Here is a 22,319-nt window from a genome sequence, read left to right as displayed (position 1 = left end):
GGGAGTAGGCAGAAGCAAGGTCGGACGTAGCAGAAGGTCGGGGCAGGCAGCAAGGATCGTAGTCAGGGGCAACGGCAGAAGGTCTGGAAACACAGGCAAGGAACACACAAGGAACGCTTTCACTGGCACTAAGGCAACAAGATCCGGCAAGGGAGTGCAAGGGAAGTGAGGTAATATAGGGAAGTGCACAGGTGATTACCCTAATTGGAACCACTGCGCCAATCAGCGGCGCAGTGGCCCTTTAAATCGCAGAGACCCGGCGCGCGCGCGCCCTAGGGAGCGGGGCCGCGCGCGCCGGGACAGAACAGACGGGGAGCGAGTCAGGTAGGGGAGCCGGGGTGCGCATCGCGAGCGGGCGCTACCCGCATCGCGAATCGCATCCCGGCTGGCAGCGGGATCGCAGCGCCCCGGGTCAGAGGACGTGACCGGAGCGCTGCAGCGGAGAGAGTGAAGCGAGCGCTCCGGGGAGGAGCGGGGACCCGGAGCGCTCGGCGTAACAGATATGAGTTTGAGATATGAGGACGGGATATGAGGTTGAGATATGAGAACGGGATATGGGGTTGGGATATGACAACAATATATGAGGATGGGATAGGAGGTCAGGATATGAGGTCGAGATATGAGGACGGGATTTGAGAATGGGATATGAGGATGGAATATGGGGTTGGGATGTGACAACAATATATGATTGTTGATTTTCCTCCCCAACAAGGATTAGGAAGGAAAAACCAGGCAATGCCTGGTACTCAGCTAATAAATATATATATATATATATATATATATATATATATATATATATATATATATATATATACTTATATATATATATATATATAATTTTTTTTTTTTTTTTTTCCTAACAATTGAGATATAATTTGCACTAATACTTATGTACTAAATTGATATGGATGCAGAAAAAAGTGCAGATCACAGGAAACACTAAACAGATCCATAAAAGGATGATACAAATAAGTTGTACAAAGAATACACTGTAATATTTCGCACAACGGCTGTGCGCTTCTGTCCCATGCACCTGGAGGTTGGAGTCGCTGCAGCATTATAATGCCAGGTTCACACATGCATTTGAGACTCCATTCGGGGCCTCAGTGGCAGCAACCAGACAAAAAAGAAGAAACAGAACTTTTTTTGTCCCATCAAATTCTGTTAAATGATCAGACACTATGACAGAAACCCAAGGACACCATTAAAGTCAAAAGTGTCCTTGGGTTCCATTAATGTACCTCATGCAGTGGACCGGCTGAATCTGTTTAGCGCTCCTGAATAGATTCTGTGATTCCGGTGCGGATGTGTACCTAGTCTAACAATAAGCATTAAAGGAGATCTCCAGGATTTTTCAACTTATGCCCTATCCTATCCTAAGGATAGGGGATAAGTGTCAGATCGCAAGGGGTCCAAGCACTAGGCCCCCGGCGATCTCCTGTATGGGGCCCCGGATGTCTGCATGATAAGGGTGTGTCGACCACCGCACAAAGCAGCGGCTGACACGACCCCTCCATGCAGCTCTATGGGAGAGCCAAAGCGCTGCTCATGGCTATCTTCGACTCTGCCATAGAACTGCATGGAGTGGGGGTGTCAGCCGCAGCTTCCTGTGCTGTGGTCGAAAAGGCTTGTTTCATGCATAGAGCAGGGGCACTGGACAGGACACTTATCCCCTATCCTCATGATAGGGGATAAGTTGTTATATCCCAGAGTTCTCTTTTAATGGACTCCGTTGGAGTTGACCACTGTGACTGGGTGAAACAGCCAGGTTCCTATTGCCATTGTGCTCTGTCCAGGGGCGGACACAGACAGCAGAGGGCCCCTGTGCAAAGAGTGTGCCTGGCCCCCCCCCCCTCCCAGCACTGTGCCCCCTCATGTACCTAGACCCCACCGGGGGGCCTCCACTTACCCCGCGTGTAGTGTCGCCACTTGCCAATTCCACCACAGGTGGATTGATCGGCTCCTGAGGTGGGCTCCGGGTGGCCCCTGTCCCTCTCAGTGTGTGGCCCAGTGAGTACTCCCCCGGGTCAGCCTGACCCGTATCTAGCTGGGAGGCAGAGGGCAGTGCTCCCCTTTACATTCACACCCCTGGACTTAGCACAACACCCCTTGGCAACCCCATGTTCCTTGCCTTCTTATCCTTAGTGATAGAAGTGACTTACAGGCAGGGCCAGACTGGGACCAAAAATAGGCCCAGGCATTTTAAAATAAACAGCCCATTTTTATGGTGGGGGTCTGACTCATGGGACCCCACCAATCACCTTGGTTCAAGTGGCTCCCCAGATGTTGGAAAGCTGCAACTCCCATCATGTCTGAAGTGACTACAGCTCTGATGGGACAGTTAGGAAAATACACAATGATATCACTGACCTGAGTGACGTCTTCTCTGTTGTCTTTACTTTTCTTCTTCATCTGGTCCAGACACCAGGATTTCTTCCATCTTCTCTGCAGAGTCTGACACCTGGACATCATTGGTTCCTTAATTTGTCAGTAGATCCTCATCCTCTGTATGATGACAATAATCATTATAACCTTGCCAAATACTGTACCCCCTGAATATAATACTGCCAACCACTGTACCCCCGAATATAGTACTGCCAAATACTGTACCCCTGAATATAATACTGCCAACCACTGTACTCTATTAATATAATACTGCCAACCACTGTACCCTGAATATAATACTGCCAACCACTGTACCCCTGAATATAATACTGCCAACCACTGTACCCTGAATATAATACTGCCAACCACTGTACCCCTGAATATAATACTGCCGACCACTGTACCCCCGAATATAATACTGCCAAATACTGTACCCTGAATATAATACTGCCAACCACTGTACTCTATTAATATTATACTGCCAACCACTGTACCCCCTGAATATAATACTGCCAACCACTGTACCCTGAATATAATACTGCCAACCACTGTACTCTATTAATATAATACTGCCAACCACTGTACCCTGAATATAATACTGCCAACCACTGTACCCCTGAATATAATACTGCCAACCACTGTACCATGAATATAATACTGCCAACCACTGTACCCCTGAATATAATACTGCCGACCACTGTACCCCTGAATATAATACTGCCAACCACTGTACCCTGAATATAATACTGCCAACCACTGTACCCCTGAATATAATACTGCCAACCACTGTACCCCTGAATATAATACTGCCGACCACTGTACTCTATTAATATAATACTGCCAAACACTATACACCACTGAATCACCCCATACACCCCACGCACTCCATCCTCAGTCTCCTCATCACCCCATACACCCCACGCACCCCATCCTCAGTCTAATCATCACCCCCATACACCCCACGCACCCCATCCTCAGTCTCATCACCCCATACACCCTACACAACCCACCCTCGGTCTTCTCATCACCCCATACACCCCACACACTCCATCCTCGGTCTCCTCATCACCCCATGCACTCTATCCTCAGTCTTCTCATCACCCCCATATACCCCATACTCAGTCTCCTCATCACCCCATACACCCCACGCACCCCATCCTCAGTCTCCTCATCACCCCACGCACTCCATCCTCAGTCTCCTCGTCACCCCATACACCCCACGCACTCCATCCTCAGTCTCCTCATCACCCCATGCACCCCATCCTCAGTCTCCTAATCACCCCATACACCCCACGCACTCCATCCTCAGTCTCCTAATCACCACATACACCCCATGCACTCCATCCTCAGTCTCCTCATCACCCCATGCACTCCATCCTCAGTCTCCTAATCACCACATACACCCCATGCACTCCATCCTCAGTCTCCTAATCACCACATACACCCCATGCACTCCATCCTCAGTCTCCTCATCACCCCATGCACTCCATCCTCAGTCTCCTAATCACCACATACACCCCATGCACCCCATCCTCAGTCTCCTCATCACCCCATGCACTCCATCCTCAGTCTCCTAATCACCCCATACACCCCACGCACTCCATCCTCAGTCTCCTAATCACCACATACACCCCATGCACCCCATCCTCAGTCTCCTCATCACCCCATGCACTCCATACTCAGTCTCCTAATCACCACATACACCCCATGCACCCCATCCTCAGTCTCCTCATCACCCCATGCACTCCATCCTCAGTCTCCTAATCACCACATACACCCCATGCACCCCATCCTCAGTCTCCTAATCACCCCATACACCCCACGCACTCCATCCTCAGTCTCCTAATCACCACATACACCCCATGCACCCCATCCTCAGTCTCCTCATCACCCCATGCACTCCATCCTCAGTCTCCTCATCACCCCATACACCCATCCTCAGTCTCCTCATCACCCCATACACCCCATGCACTCCATCCTCAGTCTCCTCATCACCCCATGCACTCCATCCTCAGTCTCCTCATCACCCCATACACTCCATCCTCTTCACCTCATACACCCCATGCACTCCATCCTCAGTCTCCTAATCACCACATACACCCCATGCACCCCATCCTCAGTCTCCTCATCACCCCATGCACTCCATCCTCAGTCTCCTAATCACCCCATACACCCCACGCACTCCATCCTCAGTCTCCTAATCACCACATACACCCCATGCACCCCATCCTCAGTCTCCTCATAACCCCATGCACTCCATCCTCAGTCTCCTAATCACCACATACACCCCATGCACCCCATCCTCAGTCTCCTCATCACCCCATGCACTCCATCCTCAGTCTCCTAATCACCCCATACACCCCACGCACTCCATCCTCAGTCTCCTAATCACCACATACACCCCATGCACCCCATCCTCAGTCTCCTCATCACCCCATGCACTCCATCCTCAGTCTCCTCATCACCCCATACACCCATCCTCAGTCTCCTCATCACCCCATACACCCCATGCACTCCATCCTCAGTCTCCTCATCACCCCATGCACTCCATCCTCAGTCTCCTCATCACCCCATACACTCCATCCTCAGTCTCCTCATCACCCCATACACCCCACGCACCCCATCCTCAGTCTCCTCATCACCCCACGCACTCCATCCTCAGTCTCCTCATCACCCCATACACCCCACGCACTCCATCCTCAGTCTCCTCATCACCCCATACACCCCATCCTCGGTCTCCTAATCACCCCATACACCCCACGCACTCCATCCTCAGTCTCCTAATCACCACATACACCCCATGCACTCCATCCTCAGTCTCCTCATCACCCCATGCACTCCATCCTCAGTCTCCTAATCACCACATACACCCCATGCACTCCATCCTCAGTCTCCTAATCACCACATACACCCCATGCACTCCATCCTCAGTCTCCTCATCACCCCATGCACTCCATCCTCAGTCTCCTAATCACCACATACACCCCATGCACCCCATCCTCAGTCTCCTCATCACCCCATGCACTCCATCCTCAGTCTCCTAATCACCACATACACCCCATGCACCCCATCCTCAGTCTCCTCATCACCCCATGCACTCCATCCTCAGTCTCCTAATCACCCCATACACCCCACGCACTCCATCCTCAGTCTCCTAATCACCACATACACCCCATGCACCCCATCCTCAGTCTCCTCATCACCCCATGCACTCCATCCTCAGTCTCCTAATCACCACATACACCCCATGCACCCCATCCTCAGTCTCCTCATCACCCCATGCACTCCATCCTCAGTCTCCTAATCACCACATACACCCCATGCACCCCATCCTCAGTCTCCTCATCACCCCATGCACTCCATCCTCAGTCTCCTAATCACCCCATACACCCCACGCACTCCATCCTCAGTCTCCTAATCACCACATACACCCCATGCACCCCATCCTCAGTCTCCTCATCACCCCATGCACTCCATCCTCAGTCTCCTCATCACCCCATACACCCCATGCACCCCATCCTCAGTCTCCTCATCACCCCATCACCCCATCCACTCCATCCTCAGTCTCCTCATCACCCCATACACCCATCCTCAGTCTCCTCATCACCCCATACACCCCATGCACTCCATCCTCAGTCTCCTCATCACCCCATACACCCATCCTCAGTCTCCTCATCACCCCATACACCCCATGCACTCCATCCTCAGTCTCCTCATCACCCCATGCACTCCATCCTCAGTCTCCTCATCACCCCATACACTCCATCCTCTTCACCTCATACACCCCATGCACTCCATCCTCAGTCTCCTCATCACCTCATATACCTTAAACACCTCATCAATATTACACAGCTGACACCCCCCAGTCCTTCTCATCAATATTAAACCCCCTAATCACTACACCCCTGACCCCCCCCTCTGGTCCTCCTTATCAACACTACGCTCTCCCAGACCCCCAATACTCCTTATCATTACACCACCAATCTCTTCAACACCCCTCCTGTCCTCTTCATCATCATTACAATCCCCTCCCCCCACCGCCCTGCACCCGACCGTCACTCTCCTCACCTTATCTGCTCAGCGATGCGGCCGTGTGAGGCGGGAGGGTTGGCTGCTCCTGTCGCTTCTGCCGGGGTCAGAGGCCATGACACGTGACGTCAGGGGCTTGGAACAGACGTGCGTGCCTGCGCGGGGCACGTCTGTTCCCATCTCTTCCGGCCGAGGTAAATTACTGCTGTCAGCGGCAGGTCCGTGACCTGTTGCTGCAGCATAGAGTATGAAGTACTGGCAGGGGGCCCTGCAGGGGCCCAGTCTGTGAGGCCCAGGCTGTGACCTGGGCTACTAGGTGGGCCCCCTAACACGCTGGGCCCCTGTGCAGCAGAACCGGCTGAACAAGTGATATGTCCGCCCCTGGCTCTGTCCCATTCTAGGTCTGTTCGTCTGTTTTGTTTCTGCCAAACGGCCCCAAAACCGGTCCGAGCACAACTGACACCCCCGGGTTCCGAGGAATCCCATTGACTTGAATGTGGTCTGTTGGGGATCTGGTAGTTTTACAGAAAAAAACATATTGGCATTTGCACTTTTTTTTTTTCCTCCGCGGACTAGACGACGGAGCTCCATATAACGGCACTTGTGTAGTCTGATCCTGTATGCATAAGACTTTCCATTTTTCAGACAAGGCCCTTATGCTGTCATAAAAAATGGCTTTGCTAAAGAGGACAATTTTTTTTATGGGAAATAGCGACAGTATGGGTTTACAAAAATAACAGAATACATCATATCAGAAATGTTTACTTTTTCCACAAACAATACTCACCACCCATCTGCAGGATAAGGGACAACTGGTCGCCCCATTCATAAATCAGCAGTGCCCCCTACCTTTCATGCACGTTACATCTTTTTTCTATTTATATAAGATGGCTGGACGTTGTATAAGTTAAGCATTTTGCATTTCTCAAATGTCTGTTTATGTATCCCCAAAATTGTAAAGTGCTGCGGAATAACAATAATAAGAATAAGGAGTATTCCACCCCTAGACATCTTATCCCCTATCCATGCCCCCTCAATGCAAGTCTAGGTGAGGGGGTGCAATGTCCGTCACGCCCCCTCCAACAGACCTGCATTGAGGGGGCATGGCCGTAACGTCACAAGCCTCCGTCCCGTATCGCCAGTCATCCAGCACGGAGCGAAGTTCCCTTTGTGCACTGCATGTCTGGGGTGCCGCAGCCGAGGTCCTTTGGATAGGGGATAAGGTGTCTAGGGGTGGAGTACCCCTTTAAGCAGAGCAGAGGTCCCTAACCTAGTCCTCAAGGACCACCAACAGTCCTGCATTTACATTTTTCCCTGTTCTATTCCAATGGAGTAACTGAAAAATCCCGGAATGTTGCTGGCCTCGAGGACTGGGTTGGGGAGCACTAGAATAGAGCACCAGTGGGCATTGCTACTTTATTTAATAAAGGAAATGAGCAGCTCTGTTCTCATAATCTGTGGTGGTAGTCTGCACATAGTGTTGTTTGGGAGGGGGGGGGACCCCTCTCACTTACGGATTGTGTATCTGAATACATCACAAGCTTATATCTTGTACACTGAATGCATTAAAGGGGTACTCCCCTAGACATCTTATCCCCTATCCAAAGGATCTCCCTGCTGCACCCAGCATCCGTTTAGAGTGTCAGGTGCAGCGCCGAAGGCTCGTGACATCACGGCCACACACCCTCAGTGCAAATCTATGGCAGGGGGCATGACGTCACAAGCCTCTGCTGTGCAATGCCAGTCATCTGTCATGGAGCGAAGTTCGCCCTGTGCACCGGATGTCTGGGGTGCTGCAGCCGAGATCGGGGGGGGTCCCCAGCGGCAGGACCCCCGTGATCAGACATCTTATCCCCTATCCTTTGGATAGGGGATAAGATGTCTAGGGGCGGAGTACACCTTTAAAGAGGTACTCCACAGGATAGGGGATAAATGTCTGGCGAGGGGTCTGATCACTGGGACCCCTGCAATGTCCAGAACAGAGCCAGACTCTTACCTCCGGAGTGCTTCGCCCCATATGTGACTAACTGGTCTTGACATTGACGGCCTGCTTTACCGACCACCGGTCACAGCAATGTCCCACCTTGCTGGTGATTGGCGGAGCAGGCATCGCTCCAGTTATTCTCGGAAGGTGGGGGTAAAAGATAGGCCTCATTCAGTCCCAGCGATCGGATCCTGATCCCCATGTGTGATTACACACTTATCCCCTATCCTGTGGATTTTACCTGACAATCATGTGGTGTCCCGGCACCGTATTTCATACTGTGCCTTGGTTATTAGTCCCCAAAGTCAGAGTCCCTAGGACTATCGGGGTTCGCTTCCCTAATAAGCCCCTAGTCAGCCCTTAGCAATTTGATATTTATGAATATTATTATTGTAAATATGTATATGGTCTAACTCACTTGTTTTAGCGTTGCAGGACCTGCGGGTCAGGTGACATGGTTCAGAACTCTATGGTATGTTGAAGGACCTTAGGTGGTTCTTAAGTCATGTGTTCTCCCATAATGCCGTGTAACGTTGAGTGACAGTTGTTTTGGACCAATCCAAAACGGCTCAGCCCCTGCCCATATAAGGGAGCTGCGGCCATTAATCTCTCTCTTGTTCCTGTGCTGCCAAGCAAGCAGCATCTCTTGGGTTGCTGGCACTGAACGAGGTAGGACCTCCGCAACTTTCAAGTATGTTTATTTGGCCAAAGCCTTGCGGCCTCGGCCTAAATCACAGCGGTGTTAGATATTTAGTTCCCCGCTACTCTCCGCAAGATCACTGGACCTAAACGCACCCCTAAATCCAGCGGATCTGTGCAACGGAATCTTTCCTAAAGCTAAACTGAGCTTATCTGATCCCAACCAACTGTCAATAGCTGCTTAAATATAAATAGACTTTGTTCATGGACTGTTATCGCTATTGTCTGCTCCAGAAAATCTTCAATAAACGTTCCAGCAAGTTTCAGTTGACAGTGGTTGTGGACAATCCATTTATTACGCACTCACCTATCGCTCTTGGAAAGGGTGGCGATAGGCCCTAGCAACATTACAGTATTTAACCCTCACCCTGGCATCACGAGTGACAAAGGTTAACAGTGCCCTTTATAATTTAGAACAGCAACACCCCAACTACCCTACACCCCCACAAGGCTTTACCACAAAGTACTCTACCACAATCAGATGATGAGAGGATGGACGAATGTATTAGCATTGTTTGCATTGTTTTTCTTATAGTATTTTACCCGCTCTGAATTTGTGTGAATACAGCCCTTCCAGCAATGTTTACTGAGCCTAAGATTATAGATACGACAGGAACAAGTCATTGTTCTCCAGCCAGACACCACGTGTATATAGAACACAGAACACTAGGGCTTGTCATTTCCATGCAGATGAAAATAGCCTTCGAGAACAAAAAGATGACTTCTTCTCTGTTTACTTTCTGCTTTGAATGCATTTAAATCATTACAATATCTTCATGAATATGACATTATGTGCTGCTGACATTTAGTGAGTATTGTTTGGCACCAATCATACAGCGTCCCAACACTGTGAAGCCACTGAAAGGTTATGTCCGCCTTATCAGCTACCTTTTATTATTCCAATGTATCATAAAAACCAAACAACTTTGTATATAGTCTGGATTAAAGGGGTACTCCACTGGAAAACATTTTTTTTTTAATCAACTGATGCCAGAAAGTTAAACAGATTTGTAAATAACTTCTATTTAAAAATCTTACTCCTTCCAGTACTTATCATCTGCTATATTCTCCACAGGAAGTTCTTTTCTTTTTGAATTTCCTTTCTGTCTGACCACAGTGCTCTCTGCTGACACCTCTGTCCATGTCAGGAACTGTCCAGAGCAGGAAAGGTTTGCTATGGGGATTTGCTCTTGCTCTGGATAGTTCCTAAAATGGCTATAGATGAATTGGTTTCAAAGGAACCCGGCTCAACGGAGCTGATCGACCACACAGGTGTATAGTTAAAAGAGGATTTATTCACCAGAATGCAACGTGTTTCACTGCGCATGCGCAGCGGAACGTGTTGCATTCTGGTCAATAAATTCTCTTTTACCTATACACCTGTGTGGTTGATCAGCGCTGTTGATCCGGGTTCCTTTGCGCAGCAAAATGCGTTGCATTCTGGTCAATAAATCTTCTTTTACCTATACTCCTGTGTGGCTGATCAGCGCTGTTGAGCCGGGTTCCTTTGCGCAGCGAAATGCGTTGCATTCTGGTCAATAAATCCTCTTTTACCTATACACCTGTGTGGTCGATCAGCTCCGTTGAGCCGGGTTCATTTGCGCAGCGAAACGCGTTGCATTCTGGTCAATAAATCCTCTTTTACCTATACACCTGTGTGGTCGATCAGCACCATTGAGCCGGGTTCCTTTGCGCAGTGAAAATCGTTGCATTCTGGTCAATAAATCCTTTTTTGCCTATACACCTGTGTGGTGATCAGCGCTGTTGAGCCGGGTTCCTTTGTACAGCGAAATGCATTGCATTCTGGTCAATAAATCCTCTTTTACCTATACTCCTGTGTGGTCGATCAGCTCCGTTGAGCCGGGTTCCTTTGGGCAGCGAAACACATTGCATTCTGGTCAATAAATCCTCTTTTACCTATATACCTGTGTGGCTGATCAGCGCCATTGAGCCGGGTTCCTTTGCGCAGCAAAATGTGTTGCATTCTGGTCAATAAATCCTCTTTTACCTATACTCCTGTGTGGTCGATCAGCTCTGTTGAGCCGGGTTCCTTTGCGCAGCGAAACGTGTTGCATTCTGGTCAATAGATCCTCTTTTACCTATACACCTGTGTGGTTGATCAGCGCTGTCGAGTCGGGTTCCTTTGCACAGTGAAACGCGTTGCATTCTGGTCAATAAATTCTCTTTTACCTATACACCTGTGTGGTTGATCAGCGCCATTGAGCCGGGTTCATTTGCGCAGCAAAACGCGTTTCATTCTTGTCAATAAATTCTCTTTTACCTATACACCTGTGTGGTCAATCAGCTCCGTTGAGCCGGGTTCCTTTGAGCAGTGAAACGCGTTGCATTCTGGTCAATAAATCCTCTTTTACCTATACACCTGTGTGGTTGATCAGCGCCGTTGATCCGGGTTCCTTTGCGCAGCGAAACGCGTTGCATTCTGGTCAATAAATCCTCTTTTACCTATACACCTGTGTGGTCGATCAGCTTCGTTGAGCCGGGTTCCTTTGCGCAGCGAAACGCGTTGCATTTTGATCAATAAATCCTCTTTTACCTATACACCTGTGTGACTGATCAGCGCCGTTGAGCCGGGTTCCTTTGCGCAGCAAAATGCGTTGCATTCTGGTCAATAAATCCTCTTTTACCTATACACCTGTGTGGTTGATCAGCGCCGTTGATCCGGGTTCCTTTGCGCAGCGAAACGCGTTGCATTCTGGTCAATAAATTCTCTTTTACCTATACACCGGTGTGGTCGATCAGCTCCGTAGAGCCGCGTTCCTTTGCGCAGCGAAACGCGTTTCATTCTGGTCAATAAATCCTCTTTTACCTATACTCCTGTGTGGTCGAACAGCTCCGTTGAGCCGGGTTCCTTTGTGCAGCAAAACGCGTTGCATTCTGGTCAATAAATTCTCTTTTACCTATACACCTGCGTGGTCGATCAGTGCCGTTGAGCCGGGTTCCTTTGCGCAGCGAAATGCGTTGCATTCTGGTCAATAAATTCTCTTTTACCTATACACCTGTGTGGTCGATCAGCTCCATTGAGCCGGGTTCCTTTGTGCAGCGAAACGCTTTACATTCTGGTCAATAAATCCTCTTTTACCTATACACCTGTGTGGTCGATCAGCTCCGTTGAGCCGGGTTCCTTTGCGCAGCGAAACGCGTTTCACTCTGGTCAACAAATTCTCTTTTACCTATACACCTGTGTGGTCAATCAGCTCCGTTGAGCCGGGTTCCTTTGCGCAGCGAAACGCGTTGCATTCTGGTCAATAAATCCTCTTTTACCTATACACCTGTGTGGTTGATCGGCGCTGTTGATCCGGGTTCCTTTGCGCAGCGAAATGCGTTGCATTCTGGTCAATAAATTCTCTTTTACCTATACACCTGTGTGGTCGATCAGCTCCGTTGAGCCGGGTTCCTTTGTGCAGCGAAACGCTTTACATTCTGGTCAATAAATCCTCTTTTACCTATACACCTGTGTGGTTGATCAGTGCCGTTCAGCCAGGTTCCTTTGCTCAGCAAAATGCGTTGCATTCTGGTCCATAAATCCTCTTTTACCTATAGACCTGTGTGGTCGATCAGCTCCATTGAGCCGGGTTCCTTTGCCCAGTGAAACGCTTTGCATTGTGGTCAATAAATCCTCTTTTACCTATACACCTGTGTGGTCGATCAGCTCCATTGAGCCGGGTTCCTTTGAAGCCAATTCATCTATTGCCATATACTTACCGGAGGGCAGCAGACGACCTATGATTACACGCTATTACCATTGTCGTGTATGAGGTTACACAACTACCCAGGGTGAGCAGCAAATTAATATATATTTCCCACCTCTGGGTTTTAAAGGTTACTACCTCTATGGAGCGCTTAAACTTTTACTTCTAGTTCCTAAAACGGACAGAGGTGTCAGCAGAGAGCACTGTGGTCAGACAGAAAGGACATTTCAAAAAGAAAATAACTTCCTCTGTAGCATACAGCAGCTGATAAGTACTGAAAGCATTAAGATTTTTAAACTAAAGTAATTTACAAATCTGTTTAACTTTCTGGCACCAGTTTATTTGAAAAGAAAAGAGTACCCCTTTAATATACCATTATTTCTGCTTACTGGAAAACCACTGTGCAAGTTAAAGGACAACTGTAGTGGTACACATTTATATATTCCCGTGCCCGGGCCTCAAAAATAAACAAAATAAACTCATACATACCTTCCTACGAGCCCCCGTTGGTCCGGCACAGGCCTCACGGTCCGGCAGTGCTGACGTCATTCCACTTCCTGGGGACGGGGATGCCGCAGAGCCGTCGGGGTATCACCGTCTGTAGCCATGTCCCGCCCCGGCCTGTGATAGGCTGAGCCCACTGTCATGTAAGAAGCCGGCCAGAGCTCCAGTGGGCTCAGCCTATCACCAACCGGGGCGGGACATTGCTACGGCCGGTGATACGCCGACGGCTCTGCGGCTTCCCCGTCCCCAGGAAGTGGAATGACGTCAGCACTGCCGGACCGTGAGGCCTGTGCCGGACCAACGGGGGCTCGTAAGAAGGTATTTATGAGTTTATTTTGTTTATTTTTGAGGCCCGGGCACGGGAATATATAAATGTGTACCACTACAGTTGTTCTTTAACATACTGTAAGCAGATGGGACCAAACTGAATTGGGCCGCCACTTCCCACGAGCCCCCTAGTAGCCACAGTAGTTGCCTCCATGGCATGCACGCCCTAGTTGACTGCTAAACCACAGACATCCAAACAGTTGCCCTTCTGTTGTTCTGCCTGGCATTCACATACAGCTTGGCACATCACACCTACGAGTAAGTAAGCACCAGCGTGAAGTTAATGTTATTTTTTAATAAAACCCAGTACAATCTCTTTGATCTCTGATGTTGGGAAAACACTTGACTCCAGCAAATAAACATTATTTATTCCTCCCCCATGCTTTTTATAGGTGTGGGAATTCTCATGGCCGAGTAGTTTGCAATGGGTAGTAATTTTTTGTTCTCATTTATGTCCTTTCTCTCCATTCACATAGATAGTGGATTTAAAAAATGTGCTGGTTGCCCTTGGAAACCGAAATCAGCGGGTTCAGCCGAGACCTATGCACTTAAAAGAAAATTGCATTTGGCAAACTTGTGCTTTGGCATTATTAAAGGGGTAGTCCAATGGAAAAAAAACAATTTAATCAACTGGTGCCAGAAAGTTATACAGATTTGTAAATTACTTCTATCTAAAAATCTTAATCCTTCCAGTAGTTATCAGCTGCTGTATGCTCCAGAGGAAGTTCTTTTCTTTTTGAATTTCCTTTCTGTCTGATCACAGTGCCCTCTGCTGACACCTCTGTCCTTGTCAGGAACTGTCCATAGCAAACCTCTCCTGCTCTGGACAGTTCCTAAGACAGATAGAGGTGTCAGCAGAGAGCACTGTGGTCAGACTGGAAATAAATTCAAAAAGAAAAGAACTTCCTCTGTAGCATTCAGCTGCTGATAAGTACTGGAAGGATTAAGATTTCTATATAGAAGTCATTTACAAATCTGTTTAACTTTCCGGCACCAGTTGATTTAAAAATAATAATAATAATAATAATTTTTACACCGGAGTACCCCTTTAACCCATAAGCACTTTGAGTCACAATATTCGCCTTAATAAGCAATGCTCCTAGGAGAAATGCCTCCATAATAAGTAAATTAATGGAGCATGTCACAATATTACCATCGTTAGACATACCACAGGGACTCAGGTGCAGCTAGGACATTTGCTCTACAACTAAAGCAGTCAAATATTTATAGGGATGCAAGTTGTGTCAGAACAAAGTATTAAAGGGGTACCCTGGTGGAAAACTTTTTTTTTTTTTTTTTTTTTTTTTTTTTAAATCAACTGGTGCCAGAAAGTTAAACAGATTTGTAAGTTACAACACGGAGAAGAAAGAAAAGGAGAGAGCATACTAAAGGGTTACTCCACCTGTAATGGGGATACTGAGTGGTATCAGTGGCCCATAATCAGTCTCCTGCGGGGTGCACATACGAAAAGTATGAAGTATCGATATCTATAACAACAAAGACACGTACGTGCACTCACCGCTCAACGGAGACAGCTCGGCATGGAAGTCCGGTCCACGAAAGGCTGGATCACAGCATCGGTGCAGGTAGATGGACGCTCATCATCCTTTCACCAATGCTGTGATCCAGCCTTTCGTGGACCGGACTTCCATGCCGAGCTGTCTCCGTTGAGCGGTGAGTGCACGTACGTGTCTTTGTTGTTATAGATTTGTAAATTACTTCTATTAAAAAATATTAATCCTTCCAGTACTTATTAGCTGCTGAATACTACAGAGGAAATTATTTTCTTTTTGGAACACAGAGCTCTCTGCTGACATCACGAGCACAGTGCTCTCTGCTGACATCTCTGTTTTAGGAACTGTCCAGAGCAGCATATGTTTGCTATGGGGATTTTCTCCTACTCTGGACAGTTCTTAAAATGGACAGAGATATCAGCAGAGAGCACTGTGCTTGTGATGTCAGCAGAGAGCTCTGTGCTCCAAAAAGAAAAGAATCTCCTCTGTAGTATTCAGCAGCCAATAACTACTGGAAGGATTAAGATTTTTTTAATAGAAGTAATTTACAAATCTGTTTAACTTTCTGGCACCAGTTGATTTAAAAAAAAAAATAAATAAATAAAAAGTTTTACACCGGAGTACCCCTTTAAATTATAAGCTTGAACCTATTTTAAGGGGTCATGTCATTTAGAAGAAGTATAAAGCCCCCATGGATCATACGCATGGAGTGCCTTAAAGGGGTACCCCGCTGCCCCATTGTTTGGAACATTTTGTTCCGAACGCTTGGAGTAGGCGGCGGGGGTCGTGATGTCATGACCACGCCCCTCGTGACGTCACACCACGCCCCCTCAATGCAAGTCTATGCAAATGAACGCTGGGTGCTACACAGAGATTGCAGGGGTCCCATCGGCAGGACCCCCAACGATCCGACATCTTATCCCCTATCCTTTAGACAGGGGCTAAAATGTCTAGGGGCGGAGTACCCCTTTAAAAGATACCATCCAGACCTTGCATCTCAGGTATAGAAAGCTAATGGAAAGTCTTTTTCAGGCATCTGTCTGACGGTATTATTTGGGCACCTTACAGCAATATTATTTGAGCCCTACATGATTATATGGTGTGAATCCTATATGATAAACCCTTATAGTGCTACATAGGGTCACAGGAGCCTAAAGTTTCTCTACTTTTTTTTATTTTTTTTTTTACTCCCACTATTAATTTCTTTCTAGTGTAAAACCTGTCTTCAGTCCTTTAGGGTCAAGGTCTGGGTTATTCCATCCAACACATGTGAGAGCATTAGACTTCATGTGCATTAGTCCTTCCTGAGCTCTACTGCACTTAGTACCTCACTAACTCAAATTAGTCCATTATACTGGACGATAGATGGACATTTCACAAAACAATAATGAAGACCAGTGTATGGTGGGTAGACAATCTATAATATACTATAAGATCCCCTAGGTGACCCAAAATTTGCCCAGTTTTTCCCATATACCAAATAAATCGTGTTCAAATGTAAATTAAATTAAAGGGCTTATCCAGGAAATATACGTTATTTATATGATATGTGGCTCTAGATATATGGCTCTGGCTCTAGAAAGTTAAAGAGATTTGTAAATTACTTCTATTAAAAAATCTTAATCCTTTCAGTACTTAAGAGCTGCTGAAGTTGAGTTGTTCTTTTCTGTCTAAGTGCTCTCTAATGACACCTGTCTCGGGAACTGTCCAGAGAAGAAGCAAATCCCCATCGCAAACCTCTTCTACTCCGTGCAGTTCCTGAGACAAGCAGAGATGTCAGCAGAAAAGAACAACTCAACTTCAGCAGCTGATAATTATTGGAAGGATTAAGATTTTTTTTTTTTAAAGAAGTAATTTACAAATCAGTTTTTCCTTTCTGGAGCCAGTTGATTCATTCAGAGTTTTCTTTATTTTCATGACTATGAAAATTGTAGATTCACACTGAAGGCATCAAAACTATGAATTAACACAAGTGGAATTATAGACATAACAAAAAAAGTGTGAAAAAACTGAAAATATGTCATATTCTAGGTTCTTCAAAGTAGCCACCTTTGATTACTGCTTTGTACATTCTTGGCATTCTCTTGATGAGCTTCAAGAGGTAGTCACCTGAAATGGTCTTCCAACAGTCTTGAAGGAGTTCCCAGAGATGCTTAGCACTTGTTGGCCATTTTTTGCCTTCACTCTGCGGTCCAGCTCATCCCAAACCATCTGGATTGGGTTCAGGTCCGGTGACTGTGGAGGCCAGGTCATCTGGCACAGCACCCAATCACTCTCCTTCTTGGTCAAATAGCCCTTACACGGCCTGGAGGGGTGTTTGGGGTCATTTTCCTGTTGAAAAATAAATGATGGTCCAACTAAATGCAAACCGGATGGAATAGCATGCCACTGCAAGATGCTGTGGTAGCCATGCTGGTTCAGGATGCCTTCAATTGTGAATAAATCCCCAACAGTGTCACCAGCAAAGCCCCCCCCCTCCCCCCACACCACCACACCATCACACCTCCTCCTCCACACCATCACACCTCCTCCTCCACACCAGCACACCTGTGAAGTGAAAACCATTTCAGGTGACTACCTCTTGAAGCTAAACAAGAGAATGCAAAGAGTGTGCAAAGCAGTAATCAAAGCAAAAGGTGGCTACTGTGAAGAACCTAGAATATGACAGATTTTCATTTGTTTCACACTTTTTTGTTACGTCTATAATTCAACAGGTGTTCATTCATAGTTTTGATGCCTTCAGTGTGAATCTACAATTTTCATAGTCATGAAAATAAAGAAAACTCTGAACGAGAAGGTGTTTCCAAACATTTGGTCTGTACTAGTGTTGAGCGGCATAGGCCATATTCGAATTCGCGATATTTCGCGAATATATGGACGAATATTCGTCATATATTCGCTAAATTTGCATATTCGTAATATTCGCATTTTATTGTTGCATATGCGAAAATTCGTGCATACGGAAATTTGCATTTGCGAAAATTAGCATATGCTAATGTTCGCATATGCGAAAATTCGCACGCCAGTCTCACACAGTAGTATTAGAGTGATCACTGTGATGTGCACTGTGAAAAAAAAAAACGAATATTCGTAATTACGAATATATAGTGCTATCGAATATGCGATATTCGCGAATAAAATTAGCATTGCGAATATTCACGAGCAACACTAGTCTGTACTGTATATATATAAGTTTTTCCTGGAATACCCCTTTAATACATGTGGGTTAAAATGAAATGCTATCTATATAGGTCCGGACAGGCTTGCTTATATTGCACTTGGCCGCCAGGCGGCCAAGTGCAATATAAGCAAGCCTGTCCGGACCTACATAGATAGCATTTAATTTTAACCCAATTTTAACTCACGTGTATTAATAAAGTTTGAACACGATTTGTTTGGTATATGGGAAAAATTCGCAAATTTTTGGGTCACCTAGGTGATCTTATAGTATATTAAAAATGGGCATTTCAGACCCCGGTGCAGCATCAATTCATTGATTTGTTGGACTGGGCATAAATTTTTGTCGGCAACCCAATATGAATTCGATGACAAACCAATTGATAAAGGACATCAAGGAAGACGAAGAGAAGATGAAGACCTTGAGTTTTCTTACCTGACTTTCCAGTTCGGCAATGGTTTTCTGATGGCGGCTGTAGTCTCGGCCTACCACCCGTTTTTCAGTCGCCTGTTGGATCTGTTGTTCAAGTTGGCGGTTGGCTTCTTCCAAGCTTTTGACTTTTTCAAGATAAGCAGCCAATCGACCATTCAAACCTATCAAGACGTCCTTCTGGTTTGGACCGTAGACTATTTCACTGGTCATGGTAGCCTCATAGCTCAGCGTACACGTGTTCTCTTGAGACTTGCTTCTTCGTAAGCCTAAAGCATCCAAGTGGCTGAAAGACACCGGGTAAGACACGGGACGAGAAGATCCAGCACATGTTATGAGTACAGACCTGCTACTGTAGGGCATGGTGACTATCTAATGTGTGATTATACAGCTCCCATAGTAACATGGGATAAGGAAGTCTTGCGGCTTTAACCTAACTGCATGTTATTGGTTTAGCAAGTGAACCATGTCTGCTGGCTCAGATTTCACTCACCTTGGGCTCAGAATAATCTCTTCCCTTCTATTTAATTTACTCAATTTGACTTAAGGGATCGGCAGGTCTGCAATTCAAGATTACTTGCGGAACAGCTTTACTGTGGCCTCGCTGGAAATTCTTAATAAGGTTGTGAGGAATTCTTGGAATGCCACTGGCAACAGGATAGTGTAAACAGCACCTGATACCAGCAGATATTCAAGGGTTAAAGGGGTACTCTGGTGGAAAACTTTTTTTTTTTTTTTAATCAACTGGTGCCAGAAAGTTAAACAGATTTGTAAATTAATAAAGAAAGGGGGGGGCATAAACTTCCAGGTCCCCCCCCCCTTTGTCTATATTTGTTTATAAAGTTTTGTACTTTTTGAGGTGTAAGTATTATTCCATATAAGCCTCGACTAATTTTTTGTGAGCTGCACAATCCCCAAATTTTTTTTCTTAGATTTGTAAATTACTTCTATTAAAAAAAAATCTTAATCCTTCCAGTACTTATTACCTGCTGAATAATAATAATTACCTGCTGAGGAAATTATTTTCTTTTTGAAGCACAGAGCTCTCTGCTGACATCACGAGCACAGTGCTCTCTGCTGACATCTTTTAGGAACTGTCTAGTGTAGGAGAAAATCCCCATAGAGAACATATGCTGCTCTGGACAGTTCCTAAAATGGACAGAGGTGTCAGCAGAGAGCACTGTGCTTGTGATGTCAGCAGAGAGCTCTGTGTTCCAAAAAGAACTTCCTCTGTAGTATTCAGCAGCTAATAAGTACTGGAAGGATTAAGATTTTTTTAATAGAAGTAATTTACAAATCTGTTTAACTTTCTGGCACCAGTTGATTTAAAAAAATAAAATAAAAATAAAAAGTTTTCCACCAAAGTACCACTTTAAGCTTAATCCCCAGGAAAAGGCTAGGGATTCAAGGGTTAAAACAACTCACCAGGAGAAGGATAGGGATTCAAGGGTTAAAGGTGTATTCCAGGCAAAACCTTATATATATATATATATATATATATATATATATATATATATATATATATATATCAACTGGCTTTGGAAAGTTAAACAGATTTGTAAATTACTTCTATTAAAAAATCTTAATCCTTCCAATAGTTATTAGCTTCTGAAGTTTTCTGTCTAACTGCTCAATGATGATGTCATGTCCCGGGAGCTGTGCATGATGGGAGAATATCCCCATAGGAATTGCACAGCTCCCGGGACGTGAGTCATCAGAGAGCAGTTAGACAGAAAACAACAACTCAACTTCAGAAGCTAATAACTATTGGAAGGATTAAGATTTTTTAATAGAAGTAATTTACAAATCTGTTTAACTTTCCGGAGCCATTTGATATATATATATATATATATATATATAAAAAAAAAGTTTTGGCCTGGAATACCCCTTTAAAACAACTCACCAGGAGAAGGATAGGGATTCAAGGGTTAAGACAACTCACCAGGAGGAGGATAGGGAGACGTCCCCTCGGGGACAAGTCATGTTGACTCTGGAGCGGGAGAGATAGAGAATAATGGAGTTTATTCTTGTGTTCTGAGGAACAGGATTGTCTCACCTGCGTCTCTTGTACGACAACCTTCAAATACCTTCAGACTGTGGGAACTAAGAGGAAAGGAATGACTGGGAACCTGTCCAGGGTTCCTGCTTTTCTTGAGTACATCGGTAATTATTTACCAATAGAAATTCCTATTCTGCTCTGAGTTTTTCTTTTTGTAGCGTTTATCGTCATTGAAAGAACTGTAAAAGCCATAGGGAAAAAAAAAAAATATAAAAAAATGAATTAAAAAAATGTTAAATTAGAAACTAACAAATATACAGAGATGAGTGATGTAGTATAGGCGCCGCTTATCTCTAATACAGATTTTTTTTTTTTTTTTTAAGGGAGGTCCCCTACTCTATTCCAAGCACCTTTGCCCCTAAAGGGGTTTTCCCACTAACATTAATATGGATACATTTTCAGAAGTATTTATATCTGTCATTTAACCCCTTCTGACAAAGTATGGTAAGGGAGTATGAAACAGGAATAGCAGGTGAGTATTTTCCATATTTAGTGCCCACAGGGATGATGGATGTGTAGTGCAGGCTAGCTGGGTGTAGTAGTCCCTTAGGGGTAGCTGATGATGAAGATGTGACGTTACAGGGCGCTCTGGCTAACCTGGTGGTCCCCTGTTAGTCCAACAATTCAATAGTCAGAAATGAGAAATTAGGACACTTTGATAACATAGAAACAACTTGGAGACTTTATTGAACCTTCTGTGCAAATTCAAATGTAATGTATTCTCTTTAACACAGAGTGGAATGTAACATGTCCTAAATAGATGACTGAAAAGTTGGTTACTGTCCCTTTAAAAAATACCTAACTAGCAGATACTTTGATATGCTGATACTGATATACTCTTTGTATGTTTTAGTGGAAATGCAGCTGCACCAAGATACAAACCAATGAGTTAAAGGATAGCTTTCATAAAATAAAAAAATAAAAATAAACTTTTGATATGTTATAGATTAATGTATGCAGAATAACTTTCCAATATCATGTTATTGAAAAAATATGCTTCTTTCTATTTATTTTCCAGTTTGAAAACATGACCACTAGAGGTCTCCCTACCAATCCTGGCCAAGCCCATTTTATAGATTTCAGACTCATGCTGAAGTCCTAATTCTCTGACTGCAGCCGGGACACAGACAAGCTTGGCTGGCATCTCTGAATCTTCTGTCTGTTTACAACTGCCTGTGCAGAGAGAAAGAAGAAAGATCGGAACTCAGATAGTAAAATGAATGAGGGCATGCAGTAAGGCAGAGTCAAGAGTATACCCTGCTGTGCTATGAGCACAGTGCTGGCTCCTGCCTGTCTGATTGACAGACAGGGAGCAGTGCTGAGCTTGTCTGTGTCCCGACTGCAGTCTGAGATTTAGGACTCCAGCATGAGTCTGAAATCTATTAAAGGGGCTTGCAGCCAGGACTGGTAGGGAGACACCTAGTGGTCATTTTTTCAAAGTGGAAAATTAAATAGAAAGAAGCATTTTTTTTTTTTTTTTTTTATAACATGCAATTGGAAA

At 45.6% G+C, this 22,319-nt stretch overlaps 1 protein-coding gene across 1 annotated transcript in view; it reads right to left on the bottom strand.

The window, feature by feature from the left end:
• The window catches only part of LOC130310624 (keratin, type I cytoskeletal 18-like), a gene marked incomplete at its 3' end in the record, with an annotated part of 45,795 nt that extends 25,006 nt beyond the window's left edge, over window positions 1–20,789 (bottom strand). The window contains exons 1-2 of the mRNA XM_056552408.1: window positions 20,702–20,789; window positions 18,766–19,045 (exon numbers count right to left, since the gene is read on the bottom strand). Of these exons, the coding sequence (XP_056408383.1) occupies window positions 18,766–19,045; window positions 20,702–20,742 (321 nt within the window). The remainder of the gene's footprint in view (window positions 1–18,765; window positions 19,046–20,701) is intronic.
• Window positions 20,790–22,319: the final 1,530 nt, after the last annotated feature.

This window comes from Hyla sarda, unplaced genomic scaffold (genome assembly GCF_029499605.1).
Source record: "Hyla sarda isolate aHylSar1 unplaced genomic scaffold, aHylSar1.hap1 scaffold_1578, whole genome shotgun sequence".
In the NCBI taxonomy this organism is placed as follows: Eukaryota; Metazoa; Chordata; class Amphibia; order Anura; family Hylidae; genus Hyla; species Hyla sarda.
This window is presented reverse-complemented; position numbering and strand designations above follow the sequence as displayed.